Consider the following 19,084-nt stretch of genomic DNA (forward strand, 5'->3'; position numbering starts at 1 on the left):
ATCTTTATTCATTTGTCTTGTGACGGAAATTTCAGGTGTTTTCTTGTGCATCTATTAAGTACGGGTAGATCATTGTTCCATGTACACTTATTGATTTTCTAGCCACCAGGACCTGTGAAAGTGGAGGAAAACGCCGAGAATGTGGAGGATGATGGTAAGAATGTAACCTATAAAGGAAAAAAGAGAAAAATGCTGCTGGGGCGACAAAACCTTGTATCTCAAAGATGTCAAATGTTTTATAGGAGAACGAAAAAACATGGCAGCCAGAGCACCGTAGCAAATGGGATCACCTTTCCTGTGGCATGCCATTGTGACTTCATTTTCGGGGTGAGACAGCTAGGATTTGGACAGAACATCATTGAAATGTTTATCTGATAATTGATCCAAAGAGGAGATTTTCACCCAAATTTGAAATGCAAGGTCTTGTAACCCCAGCAACAGTAAGTACCTTTAGTAGTCAAATTACATGTACATTGTATTTTGTACTTCTGATGGCAATGTGTTTAAAGTTTTGCAACTTTGCTTATCCTCATTTTTAAGTCAAGCCAGTCAAATTTATTGTAAACAGTTCATGACTGAATCGCATGGACAATAAGAAAGATTGTTAACTTATTGCTGAGGTTATGGAAACCCCTGATGTAGTTTTGGTGACTGCGAGAAAGAAGCAAAGCAGTGTTTTCCTTTCACTTGACAATGAAAGCTGCAAATGAAATACTTTCAGATAAGACTTGGGTAAGTAATTTTGCAACCTGTATTTTAGTAATGTCATACTGTCTGAAATACTGTACACTCGTACATACCACGAAAGCTTCACAATGGCAGAGTCTAGCCCCATGCACCCATGTATATGTTGTCAGTGCCCATCTGCTTGAATTGCAAAATGTTTCTTGTGATTTTTAAACATATCTTATTATATAGTCTGCGTGAAAGAGAATGATTAGGCACCAGCTCACTTTACCATTCAGAAAAGACTAATTGGGGGGGGGGGGGGGGGGGAGCATCTCATAAAGCATTTTGTCCAACAACTTTGTTACACAAATTTGCTCCCAGCCAATCAGGTGCAAGGATTTCAGTAGCTTTAACAGTTTGTCAGGTGAAATACCTGACAAAACGCCATATGAAATGCTCCCCTGATTAACAGTTATTGTCCTTTGATGTACATTGACTTAGATTTGTTTTATGTATTGTCATTTTGCAGCAGACTCTGACTGGGACTCAGATGTAAGTATCCAGCACCACATTATTTTACTTGTTGTCTGGAGTTTGTTTGATGTTTTGTTTTGTTTTGCTTTTGCTTTGGGTTTTTTTTTTTTATTTGTTTTTTTTTTGTGTGTTTGTTTTATGGCACCAAGTTAGCACCCAGATGCAAGCTTTGTTGTACTGTTTTCAGTCTCTGTTACTGTAGTTATTGTAAATGTTAAATTGTTTTGTATTCAGTGTTCCTTTGTTTGTTTATTTGTTTTTTTGACCGATGAACCTCAAGAAAAATGTGAAAATCTTTGGAAATCAACAGATCTGGTTTATTTTCTCACTTTTGACAACAGTGAAAGTGTAGTGTTGCCTCATGCATGGATATATCTGCATGTATTATTTTTTTTTTTCTTACATGAGGGAGCAGAATGGTTGTAAAAACTGTGTTTTAAAGATTAGATTAGCATGTCTGGTGTAAAAGACAGCAAGGACAAAAAAAAAAATACGACATCTTCAAAATGCTTGAACACTGTACAATTTGTAGCTTGGGTTGCAAACATGAACGCAAGTGCAGAACCATTACTCTTCCTTAAAATCTTTCAATATACTTGTATCTTTTCAGGATGATCTCTTACCGTCTGATGGAGGCACAGCAAAAGGTCAGTCATTGTGTTAATAGTCCAATGAAAATTCGCCATGAAGAGATTCAGATTTGTTATTATTATTATTATTATTGTTATTATCATTATCATCATCATCATCATTAATATTATTACTACTACTACTACTACTATCATTATCATTATTATCATTATGTGGCATTTCAACTTAAAATACAAATAGAAAATAATATTACATGATATCTAGAATTTTAAGTCACTCATAGTGGCAAGAGTGTTAGCGCTGCATTAGGGTAGTGTTTGAAGCAGTCAACAAAGCAGGGATACCAAGTTCAAAAAAATTTTATGAGTGAGATTTTCATTACTCGACATCTTGGCATGCGAATATGCGCGCGAGCGAGGGTGTGGGAGGGGTTTTTCCCCCCTGTGGCCCGAGTCCCACGGTGGGGAGCTTTTTCAATTTTTAGCTCTTAATGGTGTGATCAGGTGCATACTTAAGCGACTGTAAGACAAAAGGGAAATATACCTTCATTTGCAACTATCACTTTAATCTTTTGAGCTATGCTCATTATAATAGGCCCAAGTTGCAGACTTCACCCAATGCGTGAGAAAAATGGGTGTCATGCGTGAGATCGTGAGATGGCCCCTAAATGCTTGAGTCTCACGCATTCTGCGTGAGACTTGGTATCTCTGACAAAGTGCAATGATAAACCTCGTATTCTCGAATGGAAGCAAATTATCTGCCATGTTCGGGGATGATAACTTTCTGTTCTCCCTGCGATGAACACTTAAACAAGCTGTGCAGTTCATACCATGCTGTTTCTTTTCCAGTTGCACAGTACATGTCATGTCATGTGTTGAGACCTGTCTGTTTGGCATGTTGAATGTCTGTATCATATAAGAAATGAAATGAAGTAAAAAATCTGATTGAATGATCAGCAACCGTAATAGAATATAAGCTGGCAAGTATCTTCCAGAAGTGATATAAACTGGTAATACATCTGTCAAAGAAATTGTTAAAGAGTAAGGTTAAATGATGCAGAACAATTGTTAATGCTTCTTGAGATGTATACTTTTTTAAGTTATGACCAGCACATGGCAGAATGTTCTCTGCAACCATTCCAAGATCCAAACCAATCAACAACAGTCAAATGTTTCTATGGCAACACATCATGGTATCAATCTAGTAAATGTATGGCTAAACTAAAGCCATGCGACATACTTGTCAATATTGGCCATGCACTCAAAGAATATTCGACATAAAGAAAAGTCAAATATCCCCTTACTGTAGTCAAACTTTGTTTTGCCGTTGCCTGTGGGTACCACTCACCTTGCTTTGTAGATTATATTCTTTTGTGCGATATGTTCCTAGCTCCCTCAGTGTACTTTGCTTTGTGCAGGTACAATGTGTAGTTAGGGTTAATGGTTTCATCATCTGTTTGTCATTGTTGATATGATCCAGGGGATGCTGTTCATGTTGGTGGGAATCCCAAGCCAATTAACTCCAATACTGCCAAAGCAGGTGGCACAAAAGGCAACCCCAAGCCTGGCGGCAACAAGATGTTGGAAAGCAGTGACCACTGGACACCGATGACGACCAGGAAGCAAAAGGCGGGGCTGATGACAGGGATGTGGATGGTGATGAGGAGGAGGAGGAGGAGGAGGAAGAGGAGAGTGAATGGGAGCAGGAGCGGAGAGCCCAAAAGCGGGAGCAGCCGACGGTGAGATGCCCCTTCAGTGCTACCTTTTTCATTGCTCTGGCCCAAAATGTTCAGGGTGCCAGCGATAGCATGTCTGCTGTGTGACATCCAATAATGTATCTTGCCATAGTCATTCACATTCCAGACTTATGTCCAGCACAAATAGACATGGAGAAAAGGGGGAGGGGGAGTCATACAAACCTGTTTGGCCACAACTAGATTAAGTGCAAGCTCAATACATGCTAACTTGCTTTCGTAATGGATAGATGCAAAATTTATTTGAAGTAAGTGCAAAAAATGCTTTCAACAGTATCCATAATTCTGTTCAAGTGAATTTCCAGTGATTAGAGTTAAATACATCTTGTTACTTCCAGGAATCGATGAATCAAGCCAGAAGGGGAATGGAGTTGGAACGGGAGCGACAGTGGGAAGATGATCAGCGTGCTGCCAAAGAGAAGATGATGCGAGAGGCAGAGGAGGAGCTGCAGAGGGAGAAAGAGGAGATGGCAAAGCAAGCCGAGATGGAGCGGCAGAGAAACGAGGAGGAGCGGCAGAAGCTTCAGCGGGAGAGGCAGAGGGTGCAGGAAGAGAAGGAAAGAGCAGAACGAGAGCAGCGGGCCGCAGAAGAGGAAAGGAGGCAGGAGGAACGTAGACAGCAGAGAGAAAGAGAGGAAGAACTGAGGAGGGAGAAGGAGATGATGGAAGCAGAGGTTGCTAGGGAACGCCAGAGGCTGGAGGAAGAGAGGCGGAGACTGGAAAAGGAGAAGATTGCAGAGGAAGCAAGGCAGAGGGAAGAGGAAGAGGCAAGAGAGAGGAAAAGAAGTGAAAAATTAAGCATGGAGAAAGAGAAGTTACAGTTGGATCTTGAGAAGGAGAGGAAGAAGATCGAGGAGGAGCGCAGATTGGTCGAAGAAAGAAGAGAGGAGGAAGCACGAAGGAGACAAGAAGAAGAGGAAAGGATGGCTAAGGAGATGGAGGTGAAGAAGAAGAGATTGGAAGAAGAGAGGGAAGGGGAGATGAGACGCATTGAAGAGGAGAAGCAGCGCTTGGCAGAGGAAAAGCGATTGGAAGAAAAGAGAAGGGAAGATGAGAGGCAGCAGATGGAAGAGCAGAGAAGAGCTAACAAGCAGAAATTGGAGGAGGAAAGACGGAGGATGGAAGACAGAAAGAAAGCGGAGGAAGACAGAAGGGAGAAGGAACGGAAGCAGTTGGAGGATGAGAAGAAGCAGATGGAGCTCATGCTCACTGCAGAGAGAGAAAAATGGGAGGAGGAGAAGAAGCAGCAGGCAGAGGAGAAAAAGAAAATAGATGACTTGAAGAGACATTTTGAGATATTGAGAAGGCAGCAGGAAGAGGAGAAGAGGAAGATCCAGGCTGAGAAGGAGGAGGCGGAAGAGCGAAGGCATTTGGACGAAGAAAGGCTGAAGAGGGAAGAGAAGCGCATAGAAGAGGAACGAAAGAGGCAGGAAGACCTGAGGAAGCAACTTGAAGATGACCTCTTCAACAAGCGAAGCAGTGAAGAGGCGGACGACGGGAAGCGTAGAGCAGCTGCCCAGCACCTCGAAGACGAGAGGAGGAGACTGCAGGAGGAGAGGGATCGTGTGGAGCAGCAGCGGAAGGAATTTGAGGAGCTGCAGATCAAGGGCAAGGCGGAGCAAACAGCCCTGGAGAGATCCATCCGGGAGGAGCGATCTAGGTTGGAGGAGAGTTGGAGGGAATTGGATCAGAGGCGGCAGGAGATGGAGGTGACCATGCAGGACAAAGAGAGCCAGCGACTGAATCGTACCGATGCCCTGGAGGATGAGTTGAAGAAGGAGGCGGATCTCGCGACAAAAGCAAAACGGGAGCTGGAGGCGGAGAAGCAAAAGCTGCAGGAAGAACGAGAAGAGCTGATGAACCGCACCAGGGAGATTGAGAAGAAGCAGATAGAGCTGGAGAACATGAAGCGGATGATGCGGCAGAAACTGGAGGAGCAGAGGCATCGGGAGCAGAGCTTTACCATGCAGCGGGCCCCGGGTAATCCGGGTAGGGAACAAGATGAGCAGCACGACCCCAGTGCAGACCACGCCCTTGACCTCTACCAGAGGAACATAGAACGCCGCCTCTTGGACGAGGAGCGGTCGGACACCGTCTCCTCCATGAGTCAGTTTGATGGACTAATCGATGAAATGACTCACGAGATGGAGTCCATGAAGATGGAGAAAGACCAGATGGAAATGTCGGCCAGTGGACCAGTGCTGTACAGCACCATGGGCAAGAGTCTAGGGGTGACAGGGGGCACGGAGACTTCCTTCATTAGGATGAACAACACATCTCAATTGGGACGACCTTCAGACACAATGTAAGTCATATCAGTATACAAAATGCTAGTTTTAGGCATTGGGTGCTATATGTAATGGGAAGCATTTTACTGTATGCTATTGACTGTAACTGTGACTTTTGGTCAGAAATGCTTTTCTTGAGGTGAGTCTCCAAAACATCAATCCATTTTATTGGGATGCAAAGTACTTGTTTAATCGCAATAAATAATATATACATTGAACACTGTAAAACAGCCAGGTGAAGTTACATGTGTATGTCAATATTTGACTCTTGGCAACACATAGTTCAGTAATCTTATTTGCTTCATACTTCTAAGAGATTGGAGGTCTTGGACTCATCATGAAAATGACAACTTAATCACTTTGAATAGATTTATCTGCCATATATCATACTTAAGAAGTAAGCCATATGTCAAGAAGACACTTTGAATAAAACAAGGGTCAAAAGTAATTGCATGAGTGATAGAAACAACATTCTATTTCCTTTTATTTTATTTCATATTTGCCAACGAGTAAGATTTTATCAGATTCAGTAAGATTTTTTATATTAAAAATTGCAAAATAAGATTTTCTCTCAGAGAAATAAGATTTTTTAAAGAATATTTAGATATACCTGTCATGTGTATTTTCTGAAGATTTGACTGAAAGTAAAGTTTTTTACTTCTGTTTGCATATAAGATAAGATTTTTGCTATCCACGAGTATTAGATATTTCATCTTGAATTGTTGGCAGGTATGTTATTTTGTTATGGTTATCACTATCATTTTGTATATCTCTCATAATCAATGATAAGAAAGAGGATAATAAGTATTATCATTTATGCTGCATTTACTGCCCTTGCAGTAACTACACTTATTACTGTTGCTACTGCTTCTACTGCTGCCACTACTACTGCTACTACTTCCACTATTACTACTTCTCTGACTAATACTACAATTCATACTCCAGCTATTACTACAGTGTACTATCACAACAGTTACTGATGTTGTTACTGCTTACCCATGATCAGCACTACTACAGTATTTCTGTAACTGTCGCTGTTATTACAACCATTATTATTTGTATCATCCTATGAATCATATCCTCATCAGTATTATCATCGTTGTCGTTATAAGTATCATCATTGCAATTATTTGTATCACTTCCGTCAATATTTCATCCAGCACTGCTACTGGGAGACCTCTCACTCATTCTCTACCCCCGTCCCTCCTGAACCATAATGCTGGCAACTCCAACAAGCCTGCACAGGTGAGATACAGGTCAACACGTTTTGCAACTCAAACCTTTAGAGAACTTTTGAATTCAACGACAAGAAACAAGCGCACAAACTTCACCAACATGTATTGGCACTTTGGACGTTTTTGGAACCGATCTTTTTTTTTCTCTTAAATTCCACACTGTGGATAGGAGGATGTAATATTTCTAAAAGAACTATGACAGTTGAAATTTTCTCTCAGCACACAGCAGGGAAAAGAAAAGCAATCTATACATTTCAATTGCTGCATTGACATTAGGCCATAGTGTGTGGTCTATCTGTTTTTTATTTATCAATTTTTTAAAATCTGAATTGGTGTGTTTTATGAAATTCTATGGTGTCTTTAAATTTCACAGCCGGAATGGATGGCAGTCGTGAACGAGGCGGACGGTCTGGATTATACCACCAGTGATGAGGGCAATGAGTCCAGCATGGAGGAGGATGGCCACCATGGCACCCTCCCAATCCTTGCCTCCACACCCATTGCACCCCTTTCCCACAACCCTGGTACCTCGCTCAATGCAAGTCTCGGTAAGTCGCCCGGAATGATGAATAGTTGTGCCCTTCAGATCACTCGCTAGGGCAGAATGTCTGTTCCTATTAACCCACTGAAGACTAGTCCAAGTATACTTGGGCAGGCGTCTATGGGAAATTCAGGTTATAGCAAAATCAGTCCGTCTTCAATAGGGTAAAACATCGCACAGTACATGGTATGAGGTTGAGCAGCAGGACCCCAATTGAATTTTCAAGGACTTCTTTGCATGTGTTCATTGCTATAGAAAGAATAAGCACCATGCCATCTATCTAACATCAGCCCCTCAGCAGTGATGCTGTCGTTGATATCAATTTAAATCTCTTTTTGAAGGAGAAATCCAAAAGGGTCTGAGTGAGAGACATCTCCTCAATTCCTGTGGCCAGTCAAATTTTGTTTTCCCCTCAAATGAGAAGATTAAAATGTGCAGGAGCTTGGATGTTCTCCCCTTGAATTTCATTGCGGAGGTTCCACTATATCTTAGGAACAATAACTTCTACTAGGTATATTTCATTGGTGATGATTGAAAATTTTTTTGACAAACATAGATATCATATGATACATGTATGTGATTTTGAGACTCGAAAACTGTTTATCAGTGATGTAACATCAATATTCGGACATCTACTTCTTGTTAGCCTTTCCAGTCAACTTAGTTGAGAAGTAATTGGTATGGCATTGTTCCTTTCTTTCTCCATGGCGGACATTAGATGCGTCGGTGTCCATCCAGGTCCAGCAAGCTCTTCGCGATCAGCGGCAGCGGGCTGACAGGGAGAAGAGTGCGAGGCTGAACGCCGAGAACCGCTGCAAGACGCTGCAGAGCGAGAAGCGAGACCTCTACAAGTGAGTTGAATCTGCAACTCTTTCTGCAGTGTGCGTGGATGGAGTAGGACCTCCCAGTGTTTTTAAAGGGAAAACGCAGTTCTCATATGACTGTAGAAATTGTTGATTTTTTGCACTGAAAAGGGATACATACAATGTAGATATATAACAAGAAATGTGTGAAATGACTCGATGATAACACAATTTATGTTGGGTTTTGCCAAAAATCTGAAATATTGTCCAAAAATGTAAGCTAAAAGTGTTTTAATCTTAGAGCATACCCAAACCTGGCTGCAATGGAATGTTTTATGATTGATTACAAATTAATAGCATTATCCATCAATCGTCTGTGCAAGAGTAACTTGCATGCTCCTTGTTGGTAAATGCTTTTGCTTGGGCAAGATTGATCGTCACGTAACATTCTCCTTGCCCATACCCACTACTGAACGGGAAGGTCACCCACTTCAGGAATAAAGTCTTGTGCTGCAACTGAATTCTTTATACACTTTTAATCTCAAAATACTCCAAAACAACTCAGAATCTTGGTAAATGGCATCAGCCAGACAAGTTTCTTGGTAGACCCTTTCAGTGTATTACAAGCAAATTCCAAATGGTGGAAGATGAATTTTGAGCCCTTCTTAGAACTACGTTTACCTTTAACCTGTTGCCTCTCGGATGTTATTATTCCCCATAGGGATGACATGCGACATTTCCAGTTCCTATAAGCAGTGGCTTAACCCTTCACGTGCTTTGGGCGCTGATAGGCAGAGAAACCCCATAGCATTGTACACATAGAAAAGGCTAACTGTGCGACCAAAGACCCCCAAGAAACTCTGTCACACACATGGACTTACCTCTGTAATAGTAATATCTGTGGTTTAAAAAAAAGAATAAAGCAAAACAAAAACTCTGTGATATTGATAAACAAAGGATCATATGTATCTTTGTAGGTAATCCAGTATACTGTAAAAGTGGTTTCTTTCGCGTACAGATACTTTCGCGGTTTCCATTGGTGCAGACTTTTTCGCGTGTGTTTAAATTTGCAGTCGGCAAAATCTGTGAATTCAGTCGGCAAAACCTGTTTTATTTTGCACATGAAAACCCAAACTATAATCCAATTATTCTTTTTTTATTTATTAAATAGAAATTGAAATTAAATGCAGGCTTACCTGAAATCCCGTCTCTCGAGTACTTTATATAACATGCTTGTAAAACTATTGTTGCCTAGATGACCTACATTGCACGGTATCGATGTGTGTGTGTTGACCATCAATATACTCAATGCGCGGAATCTTCGTGTGTGCATATGTGCGCAATAGCGTTGTAACAAGCGGCGAGTTCAAAACATTTCTTTGCATGGTTAATTTCGCGCGACTTTTCAAAACATTTTCGCGTGATGTTAAATTCGCGGTTCAACCTCAAAGGGCGAAAAGCGTGAAAATGAAACCACCGCGAAAGAAACCACTTTTACAGTATTCAAAATCATATTTTCACCATTGTAATTTCTGCAAGTTTGGGTTTTAGTCTGTTATATATCATATAAGGTTTTTGGGAAAAGTCCAGAGGATTATTCACATCACTTATGAATAATTTAAGAATGGAAGAATGTTTGCTTCCGTGCCCCTTACGTGAAAAGTTGGGCATTTGTCAATTTAATTTGGTATGTCTGTCCTCTGTGTGTATCGACTCAAGGGTGTGTTTTGTCTCATTTGCATTTGTGTTTGGGTAAAGTGGGAAACCCTGATGATCCTTGTAGTTCTTAAAGACAGGATTACAAAAGATAATGTTCTTCTAGAAAAATCTTATATTCAGAGAAGCCACCTGTTACATTTTTTGCAGTATTTTGTACTGTTTTTTTTGCCAAAAATTTTGCAAGTTTCATGGAAAATACTGTTTTTCCAAAATTGTTTTACTACACATGTCTACTACCAGAAAGGTTAAAGTAATGTTTTTCTACCGAAAGTACGCCTTTACAGCCCTCAGAATACCGCAATGCTGTTATAGAAGGTCGGCATCCTTGTACATACGTACATCATAATACATTATGCATATATACAGTATATGCATTTTGGAGTCAGCTGGGTTGTTTGTGTGAGTATCATCTTCATCTCTCTTGTGGTCCATTCATCATTACTGTGTGTTATCTCTCCCTGCAGCAAGCTGACTGCTGTCAGTGAAATCAAGGCAGCCCTAGACTCCAGGCTGCTGGACATGGAGGCCCAGATCAGGTCCATGGCGTAAGTTAAACTGCTGCATCCATGTCATTCAATACATAATCTCCCACATTTGCAAAGGTAGTTTAGATGAAATCTATGCTTTAATTCTTCTTCTTCTTCTTCTTCTTCTTCTTCTTCTTCTTCTCATATAACTCAATGTGCCTAGCTTGATACCGGTTGCTGATTATTGCTAGTGACCTGGGGGCATCGTTTACCTGATTAAGATGTAATCTATGGACTGAAATGAGCATATATTGGTTCACATTAATTTTTTGATGTCTGTTGGTGTGTGTGCACATCTACTTGGACAAAGTTTTCATAATCTGTGTGCTGAATTTAAACTCCCTTCATAAATTTGGGCCAATATGTTCAGAATCATAGAACCATATGGCTGATATCCAGTGGAGTGGTGAGGATGCATTGTACATGTTTGTACCGGTATGATGCGTCCAAAAAGATCTGAGTGCCCAATGGCCTGATGAAAAGATGTGTTTTAAATGGGATTTGAGGTGTTGCAGTGACGAATAACTAAAAAATGAGACTTCATTCTCGCGGAAAAAGTTGCAGATGAGCGGAAGAACATGCTGTGGTCATTTTACCTTACATAGCCCCGTACTATGTAACCCTAGGATTTTGGAATGTTAGAGGTGGAGTGAAGAAAAGAGGGATTCATTGATAACCAAAGTAGTAAGGCTCTAATCATTGTGTACATTTTGATATAAGTTTTACTAAAAATTGTAGGTAAATATTTTTACTGGTCAGGCTTTACCCTTACTTGCACTGTCTTTTCCTTTGCATCTTTTTTTTTTTTTCAGTCACAAGTTGGACCAGGAGACTGAGAAACGCTGCAGTGCAGAGCTGATCTTGAAGAAAACCAAAGAACAACTCATCAAGAGGGAGGAGGCATTTGCAAAGTAAGACAAATTGAATGATATCTCGAAGAATATAAGTGTGCCCTTTCAGAGCTATTGCAAAAAAGTTGGCAGTCTGTCACGTTGAAACTATTACCCTCTGCAGAATCAGTGATTGTTTGTTGCTGCTTCTAGCCCAGGAGTGAAAATGACGCGGGAGGATGTGAACTTCATGGGGAGCTACAACATATTCACATGACCCCTTACATTACACTTTATGTTACAAAGTTCCTTGTCAAAGTGATATGATAATAACGGTCTCCTTTATCCAGGGTAGCCTCTTCAGTGTTGACACTGCTCTGCCAGAGGGCCCTGCCATTATTATAACCCTAGTGTTGCCAGGTACTCATTCATACAACAGAGCCAAGAGGGACATGGTGGGTGAATACGTCTTGTCCAAGGACATAGGCACTTGATTGGATTTGACTTGTAGTTGACAGTCAAGGGTCTAATCCTCTATGCCACAGTGTCCCCAAAGTATAATCATGTGATAATGTGCATACATATCATTCTGCAAATAATGTGCTTGTCTTGGTATATTGAACAGACTGGAATAATACCGAATAGGTTTGCAGAAGGGAGGGTACATTGTACTTTTCGAACTTGAAAAATCAAATGACAGAATTTTAGAAAATATGTGCAATATTTCCATTTCCAAGTTAATTTCAACAATATCTGCTACTTTTCCAGAGAAGTGGAGGCCAAGCAGAGGGCGGAGCTTGCCGCTCGTACCATCCAAGTTGACCTGAGGTCAGCCACCAATCTGATCAAACAGGTGAGGTCATGGGTCATAGGTCATTCATTGTCATGCACTAGAGAGTGGATCCGATAATTTCCCAGTCACCTAAAAATGTAGAGCACTGTGTCTCCCAAGTATTGTCTGAAATGTGAATGGGGAATGGCTTAAAGGCAAAGAATGAGAAACTGTGTATTTGTTTGTGGGGGGGGGGGGTTGCATGTTTTTGCAGCTAGACATGATATTAATCTTGATATCCACGTTTCTCTTCCCTTTCGCCTTTCTCACTGTCAGATACCTTCATCTTTTCTTCTTTTTTTTGTCCTTACTATATAGTTCAATATAAGACACATTTTTTTTTATAAGCAAAATAGGATATTTAGGATTGATAAGAGTCTTACTCTTTTTTGGTACATTGTAAATCAACAGTAGGACAAGTGAGCTCAAGTGATTATGTGGCAGGCAATCACAGCTAAACTGAAACACTACCCTTATTTGAAATACACAAATGACTACAGTTATGCTCCGAGCTCACTGCTTATATGCCCTTCACCCCCAGTAATTGAGTGAAGTGATATAATGATTTTCAGGTAGAGTAGATTTCATCACTTCCCTGGAAGAAATACACAAGTGACATGAATTGCTAAAAGATCCATTGGAAAGTGAGATTGTGTTTGTAGATATGCTTCTCATTGTCAAATTTGTATGAAGTGTACATGTACACATCAGGGGCCACGGAACCAGCTCTAAACAAGAAGAACGAAAAAAAATGGGTAGTTATGATTGACCCTTGACCCCCCCCCCCCCCCCATCAGCCCACAGTCCCCACCAAGAAAAACGTTCCGTGTCACCTACACATTGGTTTAGGTTGATGAATCCTGGACCCTCTGTGATTGAATGTAAATTGGTGTAGATCGCATTGTTGAATTGACTGTGCATATTTCTCTTGATCCCACGTGCCAATCCCCATGCCCAATCCCCTCCCCTATTACCACGCCCAATCCCCACTGCCATCCCCATGCCCATGCCCCAATCCCCACCCCCATCCTCATCCCCACCCCCACCCCACCCCACCCCCATTCAGCTGGAGGAGGAGAGGGACGAGTTGCGGAGGAAGGCGGCCAGCGAGAGGAACGCCAGGATGCTGCACCGCGATCTCGTGCAGGAGCAGGATGAGAAGCAGAGGACCCTTCAGATGGTGAGAGAGCACCCCCACCCTGTGGCCACCTGCCGCATCCCTCTCTTACACAGCATACGTGTGTTGATTGTTGCAAATTAATCACTGAACGGTTGTTTGTAGGGGGGTTGCCGGTCAGTGAAAATAATATACAAATAATGCACATGTGAGAGTGCATTAGTGGAGATGCAGCGCACTCAAGGACGTTTACAATGGTGCGACAGGCACAAGTTTGTAAATACCCCAGAGTTGGCTGCATCTCCACTTAAATCACAAACTTAAACCTGTGCAATATCTGTTTTATAAAGTGGACCTACGTGTATCAACCGTGATAACAGCAGGTAAAACTTTAGTATTGCAATACAATGGGGACGCTCTGTGATTGGTCGTGCAGATTGTCCTTGTGAATCAAAGCACTCTGTTGCAATTCTAACAGCTGCACAAAGCAATCGGGAATCTGCCACAGGTTAACGCGGATTGCAGGTATGCTGTTTTGCTGCACACTTTTTGCACTCCCGTGCGTCAGTGATGAAAGTTAAAAGAAAAGAACACACATGACTCATTTCCGCGCTACTGACTGGCTACTTTCATGAACCCATTTTATAATGAAAAATTTATAGATTCTAAACATTCAGACTGAAAGAGTAAAAGCTACAGTCTGTCGTGGCATGACTGATGGGAGAGAAAGATTTTTTGTTTGGTTTGTCATATTAATGTGCAGTCTAAATTTTCATATGACTCTGAGGAGTACACTTCATCATAGGATGTGTAAAATCTGTATTACCATGTGAATTTTGAAGAGTGCTCATCAACCTACATTGAGCTACATCCTAGCAGAGAGCCATCTACTATTTGAAAGCAGTAATGATCAACTGGAATGCAATAAAATTTCTTGGTTTAAATCTGAAATATTTATCACTTTACTAAGTAATACTATATATGAATGTAATGGGATATCGGTATCTTGGGGAGGGGGGCACTTTCTCTCAATAGCAGCATGATAGCACCATATGTAATGCATTGCTTCATTTGTTTTCTTTGATTCCACAACAGGAAACATCAAAGTTCCTAGCAGAAAAGGTGAGTGGTTGCATGTCTATGCCGAACACCTTGCTGTAGAAGTACATTAGATTTTGTGACAAAATAACATTTAGTAAAGCTTGCGTAATTTAATGAAAAATGTGTAAATCACAGAGTGGAGTGTATTGAAGACTGCTGTTATCCTCTGAACTGCCTCACAAAACGATTTCTTGGATGTAGCTTTGGGATCCGTATCCTGAATGTGTCGCCATGGATAATGAAATAGGTAGCAAGATGAAGACATATCACACTCTAGCTCACCTGGTGTCATAAGAAGCAATTTTGATGTATATATTTTTTCCTTTGTGTGTTTGATTGTGTTCCTGTCTGGATGTGTCTGTGTTAGTGTGTGTAAACACATTTTTTTCTTTCCAAACACATCTTTGCAAACACTTTATTATCATTATAAAACAAATTTGAAGAAGTGACCATTGTGTAAGAAATCACGTCAGACTTGTAAAGGGATAACTGTCATCCAGTGTGGGTAATATCTATGCAAAGCTTGTCTTTGCCACAGGTCTTTGACAATAGTCAGTGAGAATAATGACAAAGTGAAAAAAGAAGAAGAAAGAAACAAAGTCAGTGCTCTCTGGTATGTGATAAGCACAATCTGATGTGAGTAATGACCACTGATCGAGATGCAGCTATTATGTCACCATGTCTACCCCGTCCAGGCCGAAGCTGTGGCAAGGCTGGAAGCAGCTGATGAGAGCAGGAAAGCCGCCCTCTCCCATAATGACAGGCTGAAGAGTGACCTCTTCTCCCTTAAGGTGAGAACGTTAAAGGATTATTACCAAGAATATGACCTCAAGGAGGGAAAGATGTATTGAGGGGTGCAGACAAAAAGATCATACAGATATTTTCTTTGAAAGTTTCCTGTACGTGTGAGTCATCATGCCCCTCAAGAAACGGGGAACTTCAAGTGTCGTTGGTCAGAAAGATAAAGTTCAAGGGATAGATCAGGAAAAGAAAATGATCTCATAATTCTGAATTTGGTCTGAGATATCCCCACTCCCATCATCATCATTAGATTCCAGACACATTAATTGATCAGTGAAATCACACTAGCATGTGTGCCAATAGATGAACAAAGCACAGTAAAGGTTCAAAATTATCACAGGAAAACATGACAGGGCAAGATCAAACATTTTGCGTAATGAGAGGAGTGCTTCTCATCAGCGAAAACCCCCCCCAAAAAAAAAACAAAACAAACAAACAAACAAATAATAATCATAGTCATAATAATAGTAATAATCATAATGTTAATAGTAATAATAATAATAATAATAATATTAATGATGATGATGATGATGATAATAATAATAATAATAATAATAATAATAATAATGATAATAGTGATAATAATGATGGAAATAATAATATTAATAATAATAATAATAATAATAATAATAATAATAATAATAATAATAATAATAATAAAAATGATAATAATGATAAGTAAATACATACGTAATGTACATTAAAAAAGAAAGAAAACTATGGCACATAACATCAGCACACAGTCAAGTCACCCAAAATGGCATCATTCTGTAGTGAAGAAACACTGACAGGATCAGTAAGGGTTAGGGTCATGACCTTTACTCCGTGGGCATCTTTTATCCAAGCATAAGTTGCCTGCTTGCCTGTGTCCAGTGACTGCCACATGTTCATCCGGCATTGTAAATTCGTGCAGTAAAGTTAATGCTATCCCCCATCGTGATTAAATGAACACCAAGCAGTTATGAGTAATCTATCAAAGTCAATCTCACATCTTTAGTTATTGCTAGCATGCTACATTCAATTTTACAAGCAAATGATTTTCGCTTAACTTAGCTTTGTACTTTATAACCTCCTACTGTTAGAAAAAGTCGTCTTCTGTTGTATGATGCAATACAACGGGGTGGGTGAGGGGATATAAACTTATAGGTGATATGTCATGATTGTGTACTGTTTGCTATTCGTGTATATATTCTTCCAAGAAAGGTTGTCGTATTGTAGCTGTAGATCACAAATATCGATGAGAGTTTAATATATCTTGTTTCAGGTGGAGTTAGAAAGACAGAGAGCCCATCACCGTGACAACCAGGGTTACCTAGCAACGGAGAACCAAGAACTTGCTAACAAAATAGAGGAACTCAAATCAGACATTGTGAGTGTTTTGATATGATAATCAGCTGGAGCATTTTTATTTTGATTTAAATTCAATGGCATTGAACATAGGCCTCCTCCTCCTGCTCCTCTGCCTGCTCCTCTGCTCTTCCCTCTCCTCTATCATCTCCTCTCCCTCTCCTCCTACTCCTCTTCCACCTCCTTCTCTTCTTCCTCCTCCCCTTCTCTTCCTCCTCCTCCTCCTCTTCCTCCTCTTCCTCCTCCTCCTCTTTTTCCTCCTCCTCTTCCTCCTCCTCTTCCTCCTCTTCCTTCTCCCCCTCCTTCATCTCATCCCCCTCCATCATTTGGCCTGTCATTCATTGATCTAATTTTTGTCTTTTGCAATTGGCCAGCAAACATTTGCCAAGATTGTTTTGCTATCTATTTTCGTGGTACAGTGCACTCCCTTTATAACGAACACAATTTTAATGAATTTCCAGTTATAACGAAATAAAAATCCAGGTCGCAAAATCATCGGCTCTATGTGTTTTTTTTTTTGTTTATTTGTTCGGTTATAACGAAATTTCGATATAACGAAAGAAAACTGCCGGTCCCGAGGACTTCGTTATAACCCGAGTCCACTTTATTTGTTTGGCAGCAAGTGAACGAGGAGGCCCTGGCCCATGCCACCATGGCCTTCAACGCCCAGCTGGCTGCAGTCCGGGCCGAGAACGCCAAGCTCTACTCTCGGCTGGAGAAAGGTGCCATGGAGAAGGACAAACTGCAGATGGAGGTTTGCATCTTTTATGCCATCCTTGTGACCAGAAACTCAATTTGTAAACTCTGCTTGCCCATCGGTCTGTATTCAAAGAGACTGTTTATTACTCCCCCCCCCCCCCCCAGAACACGAAACAAATGAAGTTGGAAGTTACATTAAACTTTCCTTTCTTTTTCCAAAATTTTCAGATTTGTGTATTTGAGCGTGCTTAAAGAAATGATCATGGTTATGAAAATAAGTTTGAATACTAATAAATATGTTATGGTCCATTGTTTCTTCTTGCTGATTTTTGCCCTTTATGTATAATTATGCTGTGTGATATAAGAACTGGTGCTACATAGTGTGCCTGTAACTTTTCTGTTCCCCTCAGCTTTCCTCTTCCAAGAAACTTCTGAATAACACCAACGGTGAGCTGGAGAAGGCCCAGCAGGCACGCAGTGAGAGTGAACGGTGAGTTGACTGCCTAACAAAACACATCAGCAGAGGGGTGCATGCTTCTTGGTATGACGTCACAGAAGAAGTTTGCTAAAGCTGTCATCATTAGCCGAATCATGAGCCAAATTGTGACTGGACCACTGACTACAGTGGATCGGACTTCTTCTGACTCATGGAAATGGGTCAGAGCGTAAGCGCTAAAGAGGAGTCGATAGCATAGGTCTCTGTGGGAAACTTGCGTCATGCGCCTGCGTATGCATTCGACTAAACCACTGGGTCTATGTGCCTTTAAAAGGACTGAACGTTTGATGTGCTAATACAGTGTATATGTGTTGTTTTTTCTGCTTTTTTTTTTGTTATTCCTTTTTGATGGAACATCTGTTGGACACATGACCCTTCTGGGAATGCTATTGTTGATTACTCTGCTGGACACAAAATTCTTCTTCTTCTTCTTCTCCTTTTTTATTTAATTAATCTTTAAGTCCTCAACAAATATCCAACAGACATGTACTTCAGATGGACTTAAATGGTCTGGAAGGGGAACATGATTGTGATGTGGGATGTGTATGTTTGATTCCACAGTGCCCTGAGAAACAAGCAGGAAGAGTGGAACCGTTCCATGGAGAAGCTGCACATTGAACTTTCAAGTGTCAAAGATACCAGCCAGGTATGCAAAGACATGAGCTGGGTGTTTCCTTGTACCCATATTATATAGGCTCATTATGAAGTGAATTTTGTCAGAATTTGACCCTAGGTTCTGATGAAGTTTAGTTTCATCAGTATTTAGGCTATAGATTGCCTAAGAAGTTTAGTTTTATCAGAATTTACGGAAAGTTCCTTCAGAAGTTTACTCTCTTCAGAATGTTTTCTACTGGTTCTTTGTAAAGCTTAGTTTCATCAGAATTTAGGCTATAGGTGAATTAAAAAGATTAGTTCCGTCAGAATTTACACTATAGGTGCCTTATGAAGCTTAGTTTCATCAGAATTTAGGGGATAGGTTTCTTAAGAAGTTTAGTGCTGTCAAGATTTAGGCTATAGGTGTCTGTGAAGTTTAGTTTTGGCCTGTTATCAATAGTGCATTATGATTAGGTTGCTATGTCAAATGAAATGTTTTGCTTGCTCTCTATTTCATGCAAGAATGATATTTCCAGCTGGTCTAAATTGTAATGAATAATTTGACAATCTTTGATTTCTGTATCTTTTTTAAAAAAAACTGTATATG

General features: G+C 40.6%; 1 protein-coding gene across 1 annotated transcript in view; it reads left to right on the plus strand.

Moving 5' to 3' along the window:
• Window positions 1-19,084, plus strand: part of LOC139743750 (uncharacterized) — a 74,152-nt gene that overhangs the window by 13,492 nt on the left and 41,576 nt on the right. The window contains exons 13-29 of the mRNA XM_071654204.1: window positions 103-154; window positions 1,199-1,221; window positions 3,413-3,522; window positions 3,906-5,852; window positions 6,996-7,080; window positions 7,444-7,618; window positions 8,330-8,462; window positions 10,598-10,678; window positions 11,473-11,571; window positions 12,259-12,343; window positions 13,389-13,502; window positions 14,535-14,561; window positions 15,236-15,331; window positions 16,606-16,710; window positions 17,308-17,442; window positions 17,798-17,877; window positions 18,445-18,529. Of these exons, the coding sequence (XP_071510305.1) occupies window positions 103-154; window positions 1,199-1,221; window positions 3,413-3,522; window positions 3,906-5,852; window positions 6,996-7,080; window positions 7,444-7,618; window positions 8,330-8,462; window positions 10,598-10,678; window positions 11,473-11,571; window positions 12,259-12,343; window positions 13,389-13,502; window positions 14,535-14,561; window positions 15,236-15,331; window positions 16,606-16,710; window positions 17,308-17,442; window positions 17,798-17,877; window positions 18,445-18,529 (3,432 nt within the window). The remainder of the gene's footprint in view (window positions 1-102; window positions 155-1,198; window positions 1,222-3,412; window positions 3,523-3,905; window positions 5,853-6,995; window positions 7,081-7,443; window positions 7,619-8,329; window positions 8,463-10,597; window positions 10,679-11,472; window positions 11,572-12,258; window positions 12,344-13,388; window positions 13,503-14,534; window positions 14,562-15,235; window positions 15,332-16,605; window positions 16,711-17,307; window positions 17,443-17,797; window positions 17,878-18,444; window positions 18,530-19,084) is intronic.

Source organism: Diadema antillarum, unplaced genomic scaffold (assembly GCF_040938485.1).
Source record: "Diadema antillarum isolate AM-2024a unplaced genomic scaffold, OU_Dant_1.0 seq00001105_RagTag, whole genome shotgun sequence".
Classification (NCBI taxonomy): domain Eukaryota; kingdom Metazoa; phylum Echinodermata; class Echinoidea; order Diadematoida; family Diadematidae; genus Diadema; species Diadema antillarum.